General features: G+C 38.7%; 1 protein-coding gene across 1 annotated transcript; it reads left to right on the forward strand.

Moving 5' to 3' along the window:
* Positions 1-135: 135 nt before the first annotated feature.
* Positions 136-16,773, forward strand: lrrc74a (leucine rich repeat containing 74A; the record flags this gene model as incomplete). Its single annotated transcript, XM_079633287.1, has 13 exons — positions 136-250; positions 2,789-2,970; positions 3,043-3,150; positions 3,245-3,338; positions 5,238-5,287; positions 6,420-6,501; positions 6,586-6,671; positions 10,875-11,069; positions 11,580-11,675; positions 12,362-12,505; positions 12,764-12,868; positions 13,480-13,565; positions 16,209-16,773. The coding sequence occupies 13 exons, from the start codon at positions 136-138 to the stop codon at positions 16,771-16,773; spliced, it is 1,908 nt and encodes a 635-aa protein (XP_079489413.1).
* Positions 16,774-18,026: the final 1,253 nt, after the last annotated feature.

Consider the following 18,026-nt stretch of genomic DNA (forward strand, 5'->3'; position numbering starts at 1 on the left):
AATGTCTCTCTCTCTCCCCTCGCCGGATTCCAGCACTAGTGCAGGTGTCACATATACACCTGTTGCTAAGACACGTACGCCAGCTTCATGTTCCTACACACATCAGCAGGAGCGCTGTGGAAGTGTGTGTAGAAGATGAAGGCTGACGGCCTCGGTGTCCACAGCCTCTCTCTGGACTCCCTCAGCCTGACCGAACATGAGGATCCACACGAGGTGACCCTGGAGGACGAAGCTGACGCTGATGCTCCGGGTAAGACTGGAGATCTCAATCTGCTGCGCTGTGAAGCCTTCAGGCGTGTGTGTCGAGCTGAAATCCGCTACCAAACAGGATTCAAATGCAGTAAAATTCAACAAAATGTGTTTAGAATAATACATTTCCTTTTCAAATTACCCTTAAACATGTTATCATATTTCTAGTTGTAGCATTAGATTAAAGGATTTCTGTCAGGACCACTATCGTCAGATATACGACTGACAATTAGCATACCGTTTGGATTGGCGGTATGGTTCTGTTCTGGGTGAGCACTCCCTGTGCAGCCGAGCATGAATAAGAGCAGCAATAACCCTCATTAGGGTTAACGGAACAGAACCAACATTAATGTATTGCAGATATCATTAATTCAAGATTTTAAAGTACAACATAATTTGAGAATCTAGTCTGATTCAAGGGGAATCATAATGCCAAATCCTGACTGACGAGAGGTGGAGCTGGGGATGGAGGAGGGTAATTGACCTATGGCTAAGCCACGCCCCCAAACGCGATGAGCCAATCACAGTGCGCATAGCTAACCCAACACACTCGGACATTCTCTGTTTCCACGTCCATTGGAATGCATTGCAGTTAGTCCGTTTTCAGTCGTTTTTATGTTTTTTCTTGTCGTTTTAATTTTAAAATGGTCAAACGGTGTGCATATGGGGTACATGACACTCCGACACTAGGTATCCCGAGCGGCTGAGCGACGGCCCTTTCCCGAGCCACATCTCAGCCGAGATCAGCGTCTGCTCTGGGTTAAGTTATGCGGTAGACCACAACACCAACTAAACGTTGATACATTAAACCAGGATGTCTACATCTGTTCTAAGGAAAGTCAACAACGTGTTTGAATGTTATCTTTAACATCTCTAACGTAACGTTAGGCTAACATTAGAAAAACAAAAACACACCAGGCTTGTTCGAGATGGTTCGGCTTCTCGCAGACCGATCGCCGCGTGACATCAAAGCACTGCGAAAGCGATCCAAAAGCACAAGGAGTCGTATGCTCTCCAAACACTCCCAGAGCTCTGATCGGTCCGCGCCGCTCCGATGCATCTCGAACAAGCCTTACATCAACAATGGCGATTTTGCGTTACTATTGATGCTCATGGCTTTGCGAACCTACATCGGCATCCAAACACGGCGAATCAAACGCGTTCGTGCAGCTCGCCGTAACTTGCATAGACGGAGATTACAATCGAGCAGCTATTAGCTCGATTAGCAGCTATTTAAAAAATGGCGGTCACAAGTTTCTTTTCGTCTTGTTGGTCACGGTAACCCCGTCCCCAGCCCCTGACGCAAGCGGTTCTTGCTCTAGCCCAGCAATGTTTTGGTGCTACTTAAGAACCACTTTTACTGGTTTAGAGCTGGTGCTTTGGTGGTCGAAAAACAAAGAACCGATTTGAAACTAGGCTCTGGCTCCGAACCAGCACCAGCTCTGCCTTGGTGGAAAAGGACCATATTTAATTTGATCATGAACCATTAATTACATATTGAAGCACAACATTTTAGACAACTTTCTACCAAAACAACTGGGGAACTTCGTGTTTTTTGGGGGGTTTTTTTTGCGGTTTATCACGTTTACACTGACCTGTAAATTTTTGCCTGGAGCTGAAACTTTTCATCGACCTTCTCAACAATAAAATGATTAATATAACCCTCCAATGCATAGTTAAGGCCCTTTTGGTGACTTCGAGATGATATATAATCTTTCTGTCTCCAAAAATCATCAATTGCCTCCTGTGAAGTGTCTCCTACTGTGACAGCGGCCATAGCGCCCGTCACCGAATGTTGACCGTTTGTCCGAGTGAGTGGAGGGGGCGTGGCTTAGCCATAGGTCAATTCGCTCATGAGAAATGCGATCTCTGCTGATAATACAGAAGGAGCTTATATGAATACAGTAACATTTTACAGTTTTTTTGTGTGTATTTTTAATCAAATAAATGCAACCTTGGTGAGCATAAGAGACTTCTCTTAAAAACACAAAAAATATTACCGATCCAAACTTTTTCACTCTCATAATTATGACAGTGATAATTTAGACTTTTTATCTAACAACTATGATTTAATTTTGATATGAGTCATAAATTATTATAGTTAAGTTATACATATTGAGTCATAATTATGAGTCAAAATTCAGTCAGTTATTAGGTAAAAAGTGAAACTGACATACTTGTTCATAATTATGAGATAATAAGTCAATTATGACATACCAAGTCATATTTATGAGACAAAAAAATGTATTTGACATACTAAATCAGTTATATGAGATTGTCAAATGGACATACTATCTCATAATTGACATACTACCGGTATCTCATAATTGACAAGTCATAATTTCAGCTTTTATGTCATAATTATATGCAGTGTACTGTATATACAGTAAATAGACATTTATCAAGACATTATGAAGAAAAAATACAGTAATATTCTTAAACAGTGAATTTTACCCCACCCTGTTTGCATTACTACTAAATCAGCATCACATGATGATGATGATGATGATGATGATGAGAAAGCGTGTGTGTTGTACAGTATCAGATCTGAAGCCCGTCAGGCAGGATCGGTCCACTGAAGAGTTATACCTGCAGGCCTGTGAACTGGTGGGTGTCGTCCCAGTCAGATATTTCCTCAGAAACCTCGGCTGCGCCACCATTAACCTCAACCACCACGGACTCGGGCCCTTGGGAGGAAAAGCCCTCGCGATCGCCCTCGTGGTAAGACAGATTTAGTTAGACTAAAGCTGAGGTGGCGATGCTGACGTGAGCTCTCGCTCTCTGTGTGCGCAGACAGACATGCACACCACAACTCTGGAGTTAGCAGACAACTTTCTGCTAGCCGAAGGGGCCAGGTACTTCATGGAGATGCTGAGGGCCAATTTCACCATTCAGAACCTTGTAAGTCTGTCTCATCCTCTCATCTACCTGTTGAAATACATTTGTCCACTAGAGGGAAGCAAAATGTTAACATGTGACATCTGGCGTCTTGCAGGATCTCTCCGACAATCACCTTCAGTCCGCTGGAGCAGAGTGTGTTGCTAAAATGCTCTTGGAAAACATTTCCATTAAATCATTAAAACTTGCAGGTATTTCATGTATATGTGCATAATATGGATGCCCATTTCTGTCTAATAAGAAATAAATACTTTGGTAAATCTTATGTCATAATTATGAGATTAAAAATTCATAATTATGCGATAAAATCAATTATGACATACCAACTCATAATTATAAGATTAAAAAGTCAAAATTTACAAACTATGACTTGGTATGTCATAATTGAGTTAAGTAGGTATCTCATAATTATGAATTAGTATATCAGTTTCACTTTTTATCTAATTATTATGACTTTTCATGTCAGAATTTTTACTCTCATAATTATGACAGTGATAATTTTGACTTTTTATCTAACAACTATGATTTAATTATGATATGAAGTCAAAATTGACTAAGTCATAAATTATTATATTAAGTTATACATATTGAGTCATAATTATGAGTCAAATTCATAGTAAATTGTTAGATAAAAAGTGAAACTGACATACTAGTTCATAATTATGAGATAAGTCAATTATGACATATCAAGTCGTATTTCTGAGACAAAAATGTAAATTTGACACACTAAGTCAGTTATGAGATAATTTCTCATAATTGACAAGTCATAATTTCAACTTTTATTATGTCATAATTATGATTTACCAAATGTAACGAATTAACTCTATGAGATATTAATAATCAATAATAACTGTTTATAATTGATTATGAATATGTGGATCAGTTAATATAATTAACTTAATGTAGTAAAATTAATATCACAATCAACCCACCTGTTTGTCCCGTGAACACTCAGCGTTAATTGTTTATTAATTCTAAGAAATATTAATTTCCGGGGAAGGGAAATGTCTTTCTTACTGTACAGTACTAAGAGCCTGTAGTCAAAATCTAAATCATGAAGTAAACTTTGTTGACAACAAGAGAAACAGAAGCAAATACTTATTGTGCACAAGTTTTATTAACTAAAATTACAAACATAACTAATCTAAACACACACACACACGGGTAAAAGGGTGAGTGACAGAATGGAATCGGAAGCCGGAAATGGAAATATGGGAAAGATCCATTTAACTATGAAAATACCAATCAGCTTATCATTTTCAGAGTAAATCATTACATACTTGCATGGCATTTGCAGGGAAACATATTGTGAAATTTCTGAAGAAGGATTCTTCATGGTTCCATGAGTCTCAATCGATTTCTTCGGTGTTGACTGAAGAAATGGTGATGAACTTGCCTGGTTAGTTCGACTCTGTTATGGTTGAAGGTTTTCTTTTTCTCCATGAGCACATGCAGATTGTGACGTTAGGACCGGAGAGGCGACACGCATGCGATTCAGTAATGGAAAAGTTGCAGTTTTCCTCTGAGTTGGATTGAAGAAATTACAGTCTGACTCTGTTGGGAGAGTGAAGGCCTAGCAGGCTGTATACACCTGGTATAGGTGACCATTGATTCTATTGTAAAATACACAGCATCAACAAAATAATAGTATTAAAAGACATTACACGACAGTAAATCATTCACAAAATGTTCTGGGATGCATGTTCATTTATAGATCAGTTCGTCGATAAATGAATGTAGGAAAGTCTGTTTCAATGTCTATAGGTTGTAATGGCAGGGAACCTGACCACATTTTGAACAGCAATAAAACCAACTTATCTGATCGTAGTCATGGTAACTAAGACCTTCTTGCCCTTGTTGGGGGATGGGACCACAGCTCCCAGAGTGAGTTTTAAATATTATTTGTTAGCTATAACAAATAATTGTCTGATTTGTCTCAGTCGTTTCATAATTTCAACTTTTATGTCATAATTATGATTTACCAAAGCATGATTTTGTTACTTATATGGTAGAAATGGGCTTCCGTTGCACAGTAGCACATGCTCACACAGTGAACCTGATTCACATTGACACAATGTTTACATTCACAGGGAATAAATTTGCTGAACATGATGCCAAATGGTTTGCAGATTCTTTTTCGGTAAGTATAAAAATGAGTGGCAGCAAACAGAACAGAAAACAAATCCAGTTACCATAGTCACACATTCATCTCTCTGGGTAAAGTGGAGGGAAAAACCAGTAGATGTGGCTAAATCTCGATAATAAAGTTCCACAGAGACGTTTACTCAGGGCTCTGTCGTCTCATATCTTGTATCTTGTTTTGGTGCGTAATCTATTTAATTATTCCTAGAATACAGCTGTGATCCGCACTCAGAACTCTTTTAGGCACTTTTGTTTAAATTTTTTGTTGCGCATATATTCGCTAAATTTCAATAAGAAACACACTTACACAATGTTTGTACATGTGTGTTTTTCAACGAGTGGATCTCTGAGTTGCTGTGAGTGAGTGGAGGTGGGGCTCATTTGCATATTCATAGAACCGCGTATACTAAATGAGGCAAGGGAGTTACATTCAAGACATATTAAGTAATGAAGAAAAGTGTCCAGTGTAATTTTTTTCTTGGCTGTATACATTTTAAAGGAACATTCCATTTTATAATTTTGCCAACATGGGGTCGTTATTTTTCAATGTTCTCTGAATGTTTTGAAACAAGTAATACAATTTAAACAGTTCAGGAAAAAAAAAAAGTTTCATGAACAATGTATAAATGTTTTTGTGTTAACGTTTTGAGAACATTATTAAAGACGAGATAACTTTGAACAAACATTCTATTAATGTTACTGGAGGAACGTTTCTTCATTACTTTGAAATTTCAAATGCCAAATTTCAGCAAATATTCCGTTGGCTGGATTCCTGTTGGTTTTAATGGGTATTGTAGAAAATCACTTTATTGAAAATATTATGATAGAAAATGCATTTTGAAAGCACACATTACATTATATTGTCCAAAGCTAAAATGGTCAAATGAAACATTTTCCCTTTCTTAGTGTTTTCAAGTTAACTTAGCATAGTGTAAACTGGTTTAAACGACTCTCTTGATGATCTAGAGTAAAGCATCATGTTAGCATGCTATGTTTTGATCAGACATTGAGCACTGCACTGCTACTGGTGCACAAATTACACTCTGCGCCTTTAAGAAGTAATGCGTAAAAAACAAAGTTATACTGCAAGAAATTGTGTATATAGAAAGATCTCATCTGTATCTTTTCAGAGCAACTACAGAGTCAAGGAGTTGGATCTGAGCCACAATCAGTTCTGCGGCAGAGGCGGTGAACATCTGGGTCAGATGATCGGTAAATAACACACGTGTGATGTGATAGAGTTAAACGTACACTAGAATGAAAGAAAGCACAATAATTAAATGTCTATTCATGCAGCAAATAATGACGGTTTAGAAGTTCTTGATCTGAGCTGGAATCATCTGCGAATGAAAGGAGCTGTAGCTTTCTGTGCTGGACTGAAGGTACGGCCACACAAACACAGTGTTTAGGGCCCTACGAATGTAATATGGGTCACACTCACACTCCATTGAATTTTTATGTATTTACGCTGATAGTAAACAAGACACACTTTTTAATCAGCCATTCAATAGTTATAACAATTGCATGAATTATGTGTGATCTAAGCATCATAGTCACACAGTAGGATGTAGACATGATATTGAATTATAGGCAGAATTCTAGGCAGAATGTGAGTCTGATACTACTCCACAGGGCTTTGATTATGAGGCGTGTCTTAACCGAACCAGAAAAAAAAAAACTGCACTCAATTGGATAGACCTACAACCAATCAGAGCAACGCATGTTGAGCGACGCTTAGCTGTCAACAGAGCTCGACTGCACGCACGTTGGAAGAAGTAGTAAATTAATGTGTAAACGATCTTTGCCGTTGTTGTAAAAATAATTTAAGAATCCGCGGAGTAACGTTACTTACAAGCACGAATAGCATTTTTGAGAGAAATACAAAAGGTGTATGTATATACAAACAACAAGTTCTCTGTTTAGGATTAGATCTCGACAATAAAGCAAATAAATCTTCTCGCATTTGTCAGCATTGTCTCAACTTTATAACACGGTTGCAACGCGACTTGACTGATTTTAATAAATGTAAAGACGACGAAAGAGACCAGGCTGAAGAAGCGTGTTCATCTGAGGCTTCAGAGAACAGAGATCTTGAGCGCATCCCTTCCACTGGTTTACATTGCGTCCCATCTTCTTAGCCACCATCGGAGCCGGCTGATCAATTAAACTTTTGCCGAATCCCGTAGGAAGGACGGCAAACACATCTTTCCGATCGACAAATGCCTTGATTGCGGTTCTCTGTTCGTCTTTTAAAGTGAATGCGCTGTCGATTTCTTTTATAACAGACGCGATAGCGGAATCTAAACATCTCAGTTCTCCAGCTGCAGTCGTCTTCATCTTTGTGGCAAACCAGTTCAACCCAAGCGCTCTTTCATGACGTGGTGATTACGTAACTGCAGATCATCTGTCCATCATCGATTAAAGCCCGCCCTGGCAATTTGATTAGCTCGGCCTTTTGGGAGCTGAGCATAATTACTCCTCAACGGATCGAGTCCAGACCGAACTTCGAGCTGGCACCCAGGATAATTGAATTATGCTGTTGAACGATGTTTGATTAAGTCCGTCTAGCATTGTTTTGAAATGATCTGATGCATTTTGATGTGTAAAAGACATTTCTGTGGGGTTCTCTGTGGATTTCAGCCCTGTGTTTAAGAGGTCACTCAGAGGTCTTTAAAAAAAAAGGTCTGTTTTAAGTCTCTTTCTTGGGGGTCAAACAATCCTTGGCGTTTTCCTTGTGTGGCTCGAGCTGTGCCATCTCCAAACCAATCTGTTTTTTTTAAACTGCCTAACGTTGACATCTTAAGTGTTTTGTTTTTTTTCTGGCTGGGATTATGTTTTACAAGCAGGCTTGGTCTTAAAACTGTGGAGTTGGTTAGTTAGCTCAGACTGAATAAAGTCTCAGATCTTCTGATTTAGGGTCAGTAGTGTTGAGTGTTGAGGAGTCATTTGAGTCTGGTTCGCTCTGTTACTGCACCGAATACATTTGAAAACGCATCTCTTTCTCTATGTTTTGGCTTTCTGTCCAGACTGAGAAACATTGATTTGAAATTTTTGCTTGTAAAGTAATCGTGCCAGAAGAATAGCGCAAGAACTTTACGTCTGGTCTCTCTGTATCATCTCAGTGAACTTTGATTACGTTTTACGCATGCGCAGTATGATGATTTAAGCGCCTTCCAATGTTTCAGTGTGGACGAGAAGCCCTTGAAAAATGTTTCAAATCGCTGGTGTGGATGGAGACCATTATGATATGAAAACTCAGATTTCAAATGTAGCTGGATTAGTGTAGATATATCCTATGTTTGCCCCATGTATTTATAGCCCTTTGATTTCAGTTTTGTTTGTCGATTGTCGTGTATGAGTAGTGTAGTTGTGTTTGATTAGCATTTCTGCTGCCTGGTTTTTGTTTTGTAAATGAAGACTGTTTTTTGCTTTGTACTTCAGCTTCTTCCTTGTCTTGTGTGTTTCACAACCACTACGTTACAGAACAATCAACCGCAGATAGGATTTATAAAAATATGGACTTCCCAGCAGTGCAAATTCTCCTCCTGGACCAAGAGGATCATTCCCTTGAATGATGTGCCTTACTCGATATCCAGACCACACTCTCTCTGTGTGTTCTTCAATACCAACATCAATGAGCGGTACAAGGCACGTCACGTCCGGGGAAAGTCCTCGTGGGATGTTTGCGGAGTATGTGGAGTGGGTGCTCCTGAACTGCAGATCCCTCTTTACCATCTGCGAGGCAGATGAGGAGGAGCGCCGACCATGGACCCAGTGCTGCCATGTCCCGGAGCCAGAGCTTGCCACCAAAGCGGTCCCACTGCCCGGTCCATCCCAGAGCCAGGAGCATATTACTACTTGATTGATTTTGTGGTCCGTGGATCCAGGCGCCAGCCTTGTACCCCCTCTCGAAATCTCTCCTTTTCCACTGGTCCCGTCCAGTTGAATTTATTACCCGGTCCCATCATGAGTTCTTCCTCCCCTGTTGGTCCCATTCTCTCTGCTGGATCTGTCTAATTCCCTGGTTCTGCCACCTCCACTGGTGTCGTCCCGCTCACCCGTCCCCCCCTCGGCTTCACTGGGCTCCTTCTTCCCTCTGACTCCACCTTGGTCCTCACTCCCTCCAGCGCCGCCACGGTCTGCCGAGCCTCGTCTACACTTTGGTCCCACAAGCCAGCGGCTCCGCCTTGACTTCTGGGCCTTTGTCACCCTGGGCCATCGTCTGCTCTGCTCTGCCCACACCCGGACTGTCCACCAAGGCTCCTCCCTCTGTTGGCTCCACCTTGGTGTCACCCTCGGCCAGCTCCTCCAGGGTCCTGTCCGTCACCAACTCTTCGTCCACTTCCAAGACCCCCATTGTTGTTGGACGTGTCTTCTGGGAGGGGGGCTAATGTAATGTTTATGTTCTGTTAAGTTGCCTTTTTTTTGACAATTTGTTCCTTTTCTCAGCACTATTTCGTTTCGGTTTCCTTGATTTCTGATGATGTCCTCTTTAGTTTCCTTGGTTACCCATAATGTTCACCTGTGTCTCGTTTAGTTTTCTTTGTTTGCCCTACGTATTTATTGCCCGTTGATGTCAATTGTGTTGATTGTCATTTACAAATAGTGTGGATGTTTGACTAGCATTTTTCATGCGTGTTTGTAAATAAAGATAATTTTTGCTTTGTACTCTTGCATCTTCCACATTGTGCGTGATTTACAACCACTACATTACAATTTTAAAAAGATTTAGTGATAAAATAGTGCAGTAAATTTTGTAATGTGAAACATGACATAAAGTACTGTTTCCTTGGTATTGCAATGTCCAATTTTAAAACCGTTTTCACAGGAAGAATTTTGAGTGTTTAAGCTTTTATGATGATTTCTAAAATATGCAAAAGGAAAAAATTATACCAAGTGCACCGACAGTTAACGGGTTAATGGTTGAATAAAATTTTAGTAATCAAAAAGCATGTCTATTTAACTGTAATCATGAAACATTCAATAATCATATTTATTTTTTTATAATTTTTCATTTTCTGGGCTATCACAATTAAAATAAGTTTTGACTATTGATCATAGATTTATCAGTTTATTCAGTTGGAAACAATGTATTCTAGATATCTGAATAAATAGGTTTAATAACTCTAAATTAATAATGTAATTATGCTTTATCGCAAAACTTGTGTCTAACTATTGAAACTCATGTTTGTAAATTACTCTTCCTGTCATACCAAATTCACACTCATTGATTTAAAGCAAGGCAAGCCATTTAAAATTCAATACCATTTTTACTGGCATGATTGTGCTTACATACAATATTGCCGAAGCATTAAATACACAACAAGCAATGACAAGAAAAATAAATATAGGCCTACAATATAAAAATAATTGTTTTGACAAAGTTTAATAATTACGTCACCGAACAGCCGCATGCCATTTTAAGCGTATTTACAGGATTCATATTTTAAATTATTTAAGGTCAGTGATTACAATTTTTTTTTACAGTATAGCTACAATTATTTAGTGATTTTTTTTCTCGAAGGATCACATGCTTTTCAGTGTCACATTGTGCAATTCATGAAAAGAGATTTCCCTCTCATCAGGTCAACACGACTTTGAAGCACTTAGACCTCTCCTGGAACGGCTTTGGAAACGAGGGCGCTTTAGCTCTGGGTGAAGCACTAAAGTTCAACAACACGCTGGTGCACCTGGACCTCAACAACAACCGCATCACTGATGAAGGAGCAGGCCTGCTGTGTAAAGGCCTGGAGGCCAACGATACTCTCAGAGAGCTGCAGGTGGGACGCCTTTAGACTCCATAACACTGATTACTATGACAGATTAGTTTGGATTCACCGTTTTAAACGCAATGCAATATGTTCATATGCAACAATTCATTCCATGAGCAATTCAATTACACTTTCTTACTGTATTTTTGTCGTTTTCCAGTACAAAAATCTAAACAATCTTAAATCAAGATACATTTACTTTTTTTTAAATGTGTCAGAATGAAGTGAGGTTGTTGTTGTTTTTTACCCTGCGGACAGATACAGTATTTTTTCTTGTTTTAAGCAGAAACTCGCTTAATTTAGAATTTTTTTCTTTATTTTCCGAAAATAACACAATATCATTTTGCTTTCCTGAAAAATGTATCTTGATTTAAGAATGTTTAGACATTTGTACTGGAAAACTAGACAAAATACTGAGGAAGAAAATATTTTTTGCAGTGTACTTTAACATTGTACTAAAACTACACATATTCAAGAAGTGTCACTTGCTGTTATATACTGGTAATTGTCTCCTTACAGCTGGCGTATAACTCTTTGACAGTAGAGGGAGCTCTTACTTTGATCAATGTAGTCAAGAACACACCGAAAACCGCCATTGAGGAGATCAACATATGTGTGAGTGCTGCTTTTGCTTTAGGACTCTGATTTTAAGGGCCGAGCAAGCAAAGTACCGTACTCAGTCTGCTTATCCTACAACATGTACTGAAATGTATTAGCATGAGCATAGACCAATCAGTATGCAAAATAATGTATTTTTTAAATAAACTTTATTTATTGTTCTGATAAGGCAAACACTTCTGCAACAACTGTGAGGTTCAAAAGGGGAATTTGCGGTACTACATTTTAATAATGCAAAAGATTAAGTCATAAAGAAAAATAGATAAACTAAGTATAGATTTTTCTTCTCACAATTGCGAGTTATAAAGTCAGAATTGCGAGATATAAACTTGCAATTGCAAGAAAACAAGTCAGAATTATGAAAAAAATATTTGTAATTACCTTTTTTATTTTTCATTCCCAGGTGGAAACAAGCTTTCATAAATACAGGCTTCCATATTTTCCAAAAGAAATCTTCTTTTATATGTCTTTTAATGTGATATGTATTTGTGTAAAATTCTGTAGAGTTTAATTGACCTTTATGACCTTTGATCTCACATACAGGAAGTGTTTTGTCCTTTTACTGTTCTTACAGTGGTTAGTTGCATATAGATGGGAACCACTGCTCAACTGAATATAACAGTAAAATACAGAATTGAAGTAAAATGTGTTTTCTTTGCCCGATGCGTGTGTTTGTTGTGTAGAACGTGCTGGTGAATGAGAACTTCGTGCAGCTCTTAGAGTTGATCTGTCAGGAACATCCCAGTCTGGAGGTGCAGTATGGAGGCGTTGGAGGCTTTATCGCCAAAAAGCCCCGGAAACGCATTGACCCCATGAAAGTCATTCAGGTATTTACTCTACACTCATGGGAATTAAAACGGCTTAAAGGGATAGTTAACCAAAAAATTTATTTTTAATATACAACTCTGATAGTATTTGAAAGAAGAATGTTATATACGCCTAGGGTGACTTGAGGGTGAGTATAAATCATGGGCTAATTTTAATTTTTGGGTGAACTATCCCTTTTAAGTATAATTAGCAAATTGCCAAATTTGGATTTTTGTATTTCTCAAGTCTGATGGTTTTGCTGAATTATCATTTCGAAGGATTACCTTGATCAGCGCAAGCTTCGTCTGTGGGACTTCTTCCGTAACATCGACAAGGATGGGACAATGCGCGTTCCTGTCGTAGACTTCAGAAAAGCCGTTCAGGTATTGATACTGTGTCTTTAAAAGTCCAATTTTTCTAAAATTACAAAGTCAAATCCAAGTTGCTTGATGAATGTCCAGAGTGAGCAGAGCTGCAATCTAGACAACAAAAAGCTTGAATAAAAGAGTTTTTATTTGTTCATCATCACCCCAGCCAACAAAAATATGTCCTAAGAACGTTTTTCTACCATTCCCATTAAGTTCCGACAACATTGTTTCTGAATTTTAAGGGGACATTCCATTTCATAATTTTACAAACATTCCAGGAACGTTACTTTTGTTTCTGAACATTCCCAAACTAGTTACATTAAAAAAAAAAATTTAAACATTCAACTAAAATGTTTCAGAAATAAATAAATGCTTTTGTGCTAAAATTATTAAAGACTAGATAATTCTGAACAAACTATTAGCGTTAGTTCATATCTTTGAGAGAACCTTGCCAGAACTTTAGCCAGTGATCTGAGAATGTCCTCTGTCATCTGGGACTGCACGATTATTCTGTAGAAAATAGTTAAAAAAATGAGTCCACATGTCTGGTAGTGTAAAACTATGTAAGAAACCCTAACCCTGAGCATCAACTGACATGTGTTGTTATTTCTGGTCCCACCTCACAGCAATCCAGCATCCCACTGGAGAGATTCCAGATCGAGGAGTTGATTCAGAGACTGGACAGAGACCGGACAGGCATAGTGGACTACAGGTGGACTGTCTTTTACTGCTCCAACACAAACACTGATAATGGATCATTAAATATTAAATGGATGATAAAGCACACAGACCGGGATCGTTCTCACCAACACAGTAACTTTATGATCACGTTCACACACTTACAGAAGGTCATAAATCATAAACTCTGATCAACCCTAGCAAGTTGTGTTACTGTCAAGTGAGTGTTCAAACATCAGTTCTTCACTGCAATATTTCAGTAAGCATGTGGGGCACATGTATTTCTTGTATGTTTAATTTATGTGTACTAGCTGTTGTTTGGTTGTTATAATTATTAATCACCTTGTTTTCAGGGCCATTAGTCATTAAATCTTAAGAGTCATCATTAAAGGATCTGGTGCTTTAATTTGAGTTGAGTTGATCTCTAAAAACCACCTCACTTCGGGGGTGACAGACAGGAGATGGTGAAATCCCAGTCAGTGACTCTGTAATTAGTCTGTACAGGGTCATGCCAGTTAATTAAATATACATACGTCAGAGTTAAGAACTCCCTAAAGTGAAAGAAACCATCTTCGAAAAAAACAAGTGTAACTGGATTTTTTTTAGTTTGGCTTGTGTAGTAAATTAGCCCACGGGAAATATGAAATAATTAATTATAACCCTTTATAATTAATTATAAATATTTGGAGCAGTTAATATAATTAACTTGATGTAGAAGAATTAATATCACAATCAACTAACCTGTTCGTCCAGCGAATGCTCAGTATCAATTATTTATTAATTCTAAGAAATGTTAATTTCCGGGGTAAGGGAAATAACTTACAGTACTACTCAGAGCATGTAGCCAAACTCTGCATGATTAGGGACGCCAGTATATGTGCGGGAAACACGGACAACTTTACATGTGACACAAAAAAGACTTTATTAACTACATTAAACACTTAAACTAATCTAACATATCACAAACAGTTTACCAAGGGAAAGAGAGCTGAAGCAGAATACAGGAAAGCAAGAAGTTATAGCATAACTTAATGTATCAAATAATGAGACTAAGTTTGATACTTGCATGTCTCGCCCATTTGAACAAAACTGTCCTGAAAAAATCATGGCAACAGACGTTGGTAGGCAGCCACCGCACTAGACATTATTATTATTAACGGAAGGAGACGTAACGTTAGGCTTGCTAACAAAAAAATTAATGTAAAGACCCTTACTGTGAGCGGCACATATGAGGTGTTTCTCTCTCATTTCTGCTCCGAGGTCTTGATTGTGGCATTTCTTTGAGGTTTAGAATCCAGTATTCCTGTAATTTTTTTGTCTTTTATGAATTTAATAAAGAACTCTGTCTCGTATTCTGTCCAAACACACCGTGCCTTCTAAGTCAGGTGACTGTAAATGCGCAAAAACTGTTTCCATTGCAGTTTTGTGAAATATTTATTTTTCGAATTGCCTGAAAAACCTCCTCATGCGAGCGTAAAAACTTTTTTGCGATAAATGGGAGTTTTTGCGAAATTGACGTGTTTCCATTGAGCGTATTTTCAATTCGCAATTTCAATTTGCGCAATTTGAAGGATAATGGAAACGCGGCTACTGATGCCAAACATGGTACACATGTGATCTTAGTTAACCATAGTATGCAATTCTGAAACATGAATCCAAAAGAGTTTGAATTAATACAAGGGCCAGACCCTATAAAAGGAAATTCATGAGATGGGATACATGTTTATACATTTCTCAAGTGGTTTTACTGTATATAGAATATGTAGGATTAAAAGGGGTTATTTGTCCTTTTCAACATGAGACAAAACTCTCTCTAAATTTATTTGCGTCATAAAACAGTCTTATCAGTCTTAATGTGTCCTGTAACCGGACACCTGGCTCTGCCTGTGTGGTTTGGGGGTAGTTCAGATAACTCAATCCCAGTTTGCGTGTTGGGTGAGGTATATTATGGATTATTTGTTAAATACAACAAATAATTTTGTGTCTGATATGTCTGTCGTAAACTCGCATCCCATTACATGGAGAGGGTGGGGTTTATGACCCAAACTGCAGCCAGCCACCAGGAAGAGACTCAAATGCTTTGGCTTCACTCTTCAGGATGAGTGCGGCACATTTGGTGTAAACAGCAAAAACACACAAGGTTGGACTTGATTTTGGACAAGTCCAAATTTTATATCATTCATCTAGCCTACGTCTAAACACGTAAATCTGATTCCCCAGTGTGCGAAAGTGAGGGAAAGATGTCTGTGCATTCGCAAACGTAAGCACTTGCACAAAACTCAAAGCTTCTCTTGTTGAGGCGGATATTTTGAACCCATAATTCCATTTAGTCGAACGTGTAAACTTAATCCCACCACTCTTGCCTTCTAGGTCTTACCCATACTTCCCAACTGACCGACATTCAAACCGTTCAAAACTTGAGGGTCAATGTGGCGCTCACATTAAAGGCCAATGCAATACGGGAGATTTATGTAAATACAGATATCAGATACAAGTCAAGTCGTAAGTTGAATGTAAAAAGGTGGGACAATAAAACAGGCATGGTCAAAAGATTGAATCTGTGTATTAAGCCTAGAATAAGCATAGAAACCACTTTCCATTCTCATTGGACTTTGCTGACCAAAAATATTTTCAAGTGCAACTATTATTGCTGAACTATTGCCTTACTACCCCACAGAGGCCTGGCAGATACTAGGAAACAGATGATGCGAGACCACCGGCGCCAACTGCGTAAAGTGGAGTCACGGCAGAAGAAGGAGAAGCAGAAGAGCGACAGGATCCTCAAAACCTTTGAGAGCGCCGTAGAGGCCGTCACTCCACGGAGCTCCATGATAATATCACCAGGAGCCGGCAAAGAGGACTCCAGCGGCCCCCAGCACTTCTCTGCCACGCCGCTCAGCTCCTGGCACCATATAATCATGTCCAACAGCAGCCGCTACTCCGTCAATAACATGAGCAGCGAGCATGTGCACCTTCCCATGATAGGGAACCCCTCGAGATCACCAGACATGCGCTCATTTTCACAACCGAATCTTTTCGCCAGCATCCCTAAAGCATCGACCAGCAAACCCTCTTCTGCTCAAGGCTTGCACTCCACGTCTAACCCAAGTGTGGCCAGCAGTAAACTCAGCCCCACTGCTCACCTGACCAGATCCAGGCCGGCGTTAAACCCTGAGCCCGCCAGCAAAGCAAAGGTTAAAGGGAAGAAAAAGAAGACCAAGAAAATAAAAGAAAAGATATAATGGCAAAAGGATATGGTGTCCATGCCCGTCAAGCTCCACAAAGATACATTTTTCAGTGAATAATGAAATTGAGAAAAACTTGCAATGTGGCACAATTCTTATGATATTTCTTGACCTTTTTAACATTTTACATTTAGCAGACGGTTTTATCCAAAGCGACTTACAAATGAGGAGAGCAATAGAAGCAGTTAAACCAGGGGTCGGCAACCCGCGGCTCTAGAGCCGCATGCGGCTCTTAAGCGCCGCCCTAGTGGCTCCCTGGAGCTTTTTCAAAAATATATAAAATGGAAAAAAAAACAATTTTTTAACCCTTTCGCACGTGTACGATCACACCGATGTGATTAGAACGGTCAGTGCATCACATGATCAACTGCTAAATTCAAACGTGCTTTGGCGCGTTGGCTGGCGCTGAGCCAGAGACGGACGCGCTCAGTGCTTGTCATATATCACAACTATTCAGTGTTTTCAACCACATAATGGTTATTTTAGGTTTAAGACATTTAAGAATCACATAGGTACTATAAAAAACAATGAATTTGATGTTGTAAAATATACACTGATGTCTATGGAAGCGGCAATAATAATTCTTTATAATATAAAAAGACGACACGTTTTATTCATATCAGATACACATTGTGTATAGCTTTACATTTTACCCTATTCTTCTCCCAGTTCACCAGCCACTTACTTTCATGTATTTCGGGAGAAGTGGATGAATTGACGTGTTGTAAATCCAACAGATCCGATTCTCTGAGCTGTGACACAAACTAACATGGCGCCGCATACAGCTTAACTAACGCGATCGTTAAAGGTGTTTATACAACAAAACACATCCACATGCACATATTTGACAATCGGAATATCAGTGTTTCATACTATAAGCTCACTGATTCTTGAGAGTCGGGACAAAACACGTTTTAAAAAACTTTTTTTTTAAATACACACTATATTAATTAGAGTTATACGTTTCTGCAGAGAAAGGTCTTAGCTATTTAACCATGTAAAGGAACAGGTTCTAAATAAAAACACATTTTAAACAAATTTACATGTTTCCCTTCAGAACTGGATTTGTGTCAACTCCGTCAGACACACTAAAAAGTAAACAATTTAAATTCTTCCAATCCAACAAGAATCTAAAGTTATGAAGTATATTGTAATAGTGTTTAGTTACTCTGATATGTAAACAAAATACAATATATAAACTTAAGTTGTGATTTCACACTATTCTGAAAACTCAGATTTCTAAATATTTG

This window comes from Phoxinus phoxinus (assembly GCF_949152265.1).
Source record: "Phoxinus phoxinus genome assembly, chromosome: 13".
NCBI lineage: Eukaryota > Metazoa > Chordata > Actinopteri > Cypriniformes > Leuciscidae > Phoxinus > Phoxinus phoxinus.